At 54.1% G+C, this 4,305-nt stretch overlaps 1 protein-coding gene across 1 annotated transcript; it reads right to left on the bottom strand.

Annotated features, from left to right (window-relative positions):
• Positions 1-1,855: 1,855 nt before the first annotated feature.
• ATP6V0C (ATPase, H+ transporting, lysosomal 16kDa, V0 subunit c) lies at positions 1,856-3,895 on the bottom strand. Its single transcript, XM_008937820.1, has 2 exons — positions 3,710-3,895; positions 1,856-2,688 (listed from the first exon to the last, which is right to left on the bottom strand). The coding sequence occupies exons 1-2, from the start codon at positions 3,841-3,843 to the stop codon at positions 2,484-2,486; spliced, it is 339 nt and encodes a 112-aa protein (XP_008936068.1). The 5' UTR covers positions 3,844-3,895; the 3' UTR covers positions 1,856-2,483.
• Between the last annotated feature and the right edge of the window lie 410 nt (positions 3,896-4,305).

Below are 4,305 nucleotides of genomic sequence, written 5' to 3'. Positions count from 1 at the left end.
CCCCACCCCACCCCCAGCCCCAGCCAGGCTGCCAGAGGAGGACCCGACCCAGCACAACCGGCTGCCTCTGTACCAACATTTTGGCTCAAACAAGGCCAAGCTCCTTCTCCAAGCTGTGCAGCTGAGAAGGGAACATTCCCAAAGGTGGTTTGTAACAAGCTCTACGTTTGTAGGGGTCCAACACCCATTTCCCACGAGCTTCGGCCTGGCTTGCAGCACCCACACACCCTCAGACTAGAGGAGGTTCTGCAGCACCCACGAGCTGCAGAGGCAGAACTGCTCAGCTCAAACATCATTACCAGTTAAAAACACCAGTTCTTGAATGAACCCGCTTTGTTGATGAGACCATTGTTCAGGCACTCGAGGCAACTGCTGCCAACAGCACAGCTCCCAGGCAGCCGAGTTTCTGCAGCTCCTGTGGTCCTGGTGACAGGCCCCAGCTGTGTCCCTGTCCCTCAGCCCTGTGGCACAGCCTGGCCATGGCACAGGGCAAGGTGTGCTGCTGCAGCAGGGAGAGCACAGCACAGCCACTTGCCCAAGAGAGAAAGGGCAGGTTGCAAAAGACCTCCAAGATCATCAAGACCAACCATCAACCCAACATTAAACCACACCCCCAAGTGCCACATCCACACATTTTTTGAACCCCTCCAGGGGTGGTGACTCCAGCACCTCCCTGGGCAGCCTGGGCCAATGCCTCACCACTCTGCCAGGAAACAAGTTCTTCCTAATATCCCATCAAAACCTCCCCTGGCACAACTTCAGCCCAATTCCTTTCATCCTATCACTGGTTAGGTGGGCAAAGAGACCAACCCCCACCTCACTCCAACTTCCTTTCAGGGAGCTGTAGAGAGCCAGAAGGTCTCCCCTCAGCCTCCTCTTCTCCATGCTGAAAATCTCCAGGTCCATCAGCTGCTCCTCACAAGCCATGTACCACAGAGCCCTCCCCAGCTTCATTGCTCTTCTCTGGACCTGCTCCAGCCCCTCAAGGTCTTTCTTACCCTGTGACACCCAAACCTGACCCCAGCACTCAACCTGTGGCCTCCCCAGTGCCCAGTCCAGGGGCACAATCCCTTCCCTGCTCCTGCTGGCCACACTAGTGCTGATCCAGGCCAGGATGCTGGTGGCCTCCTTGGCCACCTGGGCACACCCTGGCTCATGTTCAGTTGTCTGTCCACCTGCACCCCCAGGTCCTTCCCTGCCAGGCACTTTCCAGCCACTCTGCCCTAAGCCTGGAGCACTGCCTGGGGCCAGCACTTGGCCTTGTCAAACCCCATAAAGTTGACCTCAGCCCATCAATCCAACCTGTCCAGATCCCTCTGCAGAGCCTCCTGACCCTCAAGTAGATCAACACACCTGGATCAGATTCATGTCATCCACGAACTTACCAATGGTGCCTCAATCTTCTCATCCAGATGATTGACAAACATGTTAAGCAAGACTGGCCCTAGAGCTGAGCCCTGGGGAACGCTGCTCATGACCAGCCACAAGCTGGAGTTAACTCCACTCACCACAACTCTGGGCTCAACCACCCAGCCAGGTTTGAACCCAGCAGAGTCCACCCATCTGCACCATCAGCCACCAGCTTCTCCAGCAGAATGCTGTGGGAGATGGTGTGAAAGGTTTTAAAGTCAGGTAGACAACATCCACAGCGTTTCCCTTACCCACTGGACAGGTCACCTGGTCACAGAAGATCAGGCTGGTCAAGGAGGACTTGCCTTTTCTGAACCCCTGCTCACGCTGTGCGAGCACACAGGGACGACGACACGGCTGCTGCACGGTGCTCGGCCACCCCTGGAACCTGCCTCCCCTAGAGGAGCAGCAAAAGCATCAAATCAGAGGCCCAGGACTCAGCACAGCAATGTAGTGAGGAAGTTTTATTTGGAAACATGGTATAAGTTTGTAACCCAACACTGGGTGCACGACTCTGATGCCGGAGCATACGCGGTTACTACTGAAACACGGGAGTGTTTCGGACAGTTGCTGTAATAAAACACAGAATTCTCATACTCCAATACCAGGACACTACAGCAATCTTTAGAATCAAAGTTACATCCAAGGAATTCTCTGCACTTACAATTGACCCCACAGTGTAATCTACCTATATATAAGTTTAATATATATAGCATGGGAAATTGAAAATCCTTGCTCCATAGATGTATGAACATGTCAAGTCTTTTATAAATAAACATCCAGTGAAGAGAAAAAAATTACATTTCTAGTTCATATTTATACATAAAATACTAACAGCAATGGGTGGAAAATTGCACATGGGCCCCTCCCAGCCACGCAGGCGGCTGGGAGCAGCCCATCCGATTTACTATTGAAGTACACACAGGACAGACGAGTCACTAACGTACATTGCGCATTTACAAGAGATCAACTACCAAATTGGGACAACTGTACACATTGGAGAGACCATTTTCATTCTGGAGCTTTTTTGTTTGGATGCGGATTTGTTACACCTCTTTACATCACCGTGCCGTTTACTTTGTGGAGAGGATAAGGGCCACAATGAGGCCGTAGAGACCCAGGACTTCAGCGAAGATCAGGATGAGGATCATGCCCACGAATAGCCTGGGCTGCTGTGCTGTGCCCCGGACCCCCGCGTCACCCACGATGCCGATGGCAAAGCCAGCAGCCAGACCACTCAGGCCCACACTCAAGCCAGCACCCAGCTGAAGAAAGCTCCTGTAGGACAGGGATGAGAAGAGTTTCAGTGGCAAGCAACAGACACCCAACCCTCTGGCCTCAAGCTGGTCTCTCCTTGCTCTCCCCAAAGCAAATCCGAACTGTCACCGAATACATTCAAGGGAATCCTCTTCCTGAAGGAAGAGCTTTACGGCCTCGAAGCAAGAACAGTAAGTCTCACAAAGGAGACGCTTCTTGAGCTTCCCAGCTCTGACACTTAACCTGGCAGCTCTGCAAGCTCCTCCAGCTGGCACCTGGGTGTGGCTCAACCAGCACACTAAGCTGCTGGGCCTGCAGCCACCCCCATCAGCCACAGACTGGTGCTCACAGCAGCCTGCCCCATGGTGCTGGGCAGCTGCTTCAGCCTCCCACCCTGGGCCACCTCATCCTACAGCTGTAGCACACCCAGGCAATTCTGAGGTCTCCTGCACTGCAGGAGCTGGACAGGGATGGTCTGGCTTCCTAGACCTGCTCCTCTAGTAACTGCACAGGAACATCCGTACCTGCTCCTTCCCAGTTCACCACTCACTGGGCCAAACACCCTGCTCATCAGCTGCGGCTCATGCAGCGATGCCAGGGCCTGCTGTGGGGCCTCAGAGCACTGTTTTATTCTGAGAGGTCTCAATCAAGCCAGCTCCAGCTATTCTCAAAAGCCAAGGGTGGATTGAGTTTCAGAGCAGCACAGAGGCCTGCTGTATAGCTGGAGGATAGACTTACCAGCACAGAAAGCAGCAAGCAATATTAATTATTCACCTGCCTCTCCCAGGCAACAGGAACTATTTAGACAGTGTTGGAAAGACCTGTGTTCCAGGCCTTGCTGGGCACCAGAAGACACTCACCCTCTGGTGCCAATACCCAGCTCCCTCCAAGCCACAGGGCCACGCATCCCCAGGAGCAGCACCGGGGCAGCCGCCGGCCCCCACAGCTCCTCCTGGGGCCCACTCAAACCCAACCCTGCCCACTCTGTGGGGCCCACACCAGGCACGGGACCTGGCAGCACCCGGCGGGCACGGGGACTCACTTGAACAGTGTGATGGAGGGCGAGAGGGCGTTGGCGATGAGCACGGCCACCACCAGGCCGTAGATGGCGATGATGCCCGCCATCACCACGGGGATGATGGACTTCATGATGAGCTCAGGCCTCATGACAGACATGGCTGCAATACCCGTGCCACTCTTCGCTGTCCCATAGGCAGCTCCCAACGCTGGAAGAGGAAAAAACAAACCAGCTTTAGACACATTTCCACATATCTCCTTTACCGGCTGCGGGATTAGAACAGTTGAATCAGCACAAGGAAGAATTGTGCAAAACTACCAGTCACTTGACTGCTTGGTTTATCAGCCAGGGACATTCCCCTAAGGGATGAGGAAGTGACCTATCCAGTCCTAAGACCAAAGCCACACCAATCAAAGGTGCTGTTCAAACAACACTGATAACAGAACGCTGGCCTCACAGCAGGGCATGCTCATCAGCACAGCCAGTCCCGTCTAGGAACCAAAACCCAAGGTCCAAATTTTCTTACTTCAGAGCTTGTACCCTCACAGAGCCCATGCTGCAAGGCTCCTCTCAGCTGAACTGCAGAGGCAAGCCAGCAAAGCAGGTCCTCTCACAGTGGC

The sequence above is a fragment of the Merops nubicus genome, unplaced genomic scaffold, assembly GCF_000691845.1.
Source record: "Merops nubicus isolate BGI_N331 unplaced genomic scaffold, ASM69184v1 scaffold8913, whole genome shotgun sequence".
NCBI classification, from domain to species: Eukaryota; Metazoa; Chordata; class Aves; order Coraciiformes; family Meropidae; genus Merops; species Merops nubicus.
This window is presented reverse-complemented; position numbering and strand designations above follow the sequence as displayed.

What these genes read in the sequence shown, in the direction of transcription:
- ATP6V0C (XM_008937820.1), bottom strand. Translation starts at nt 3,843, where the DNA reads ATGTCTGTCATGAGGCCTGAGCTCATCATGAAGTCCATCATCCCCGTG. An exon ending in CCCTCCATCACACTGTTCAA is followed by an intron (nt 2,689 to 3,709) that starts GTGAGTCCCCGT and finishes CCTGTCCTACAG; the next exon opens with GAGCTTTCTTCAGCTGGGTG.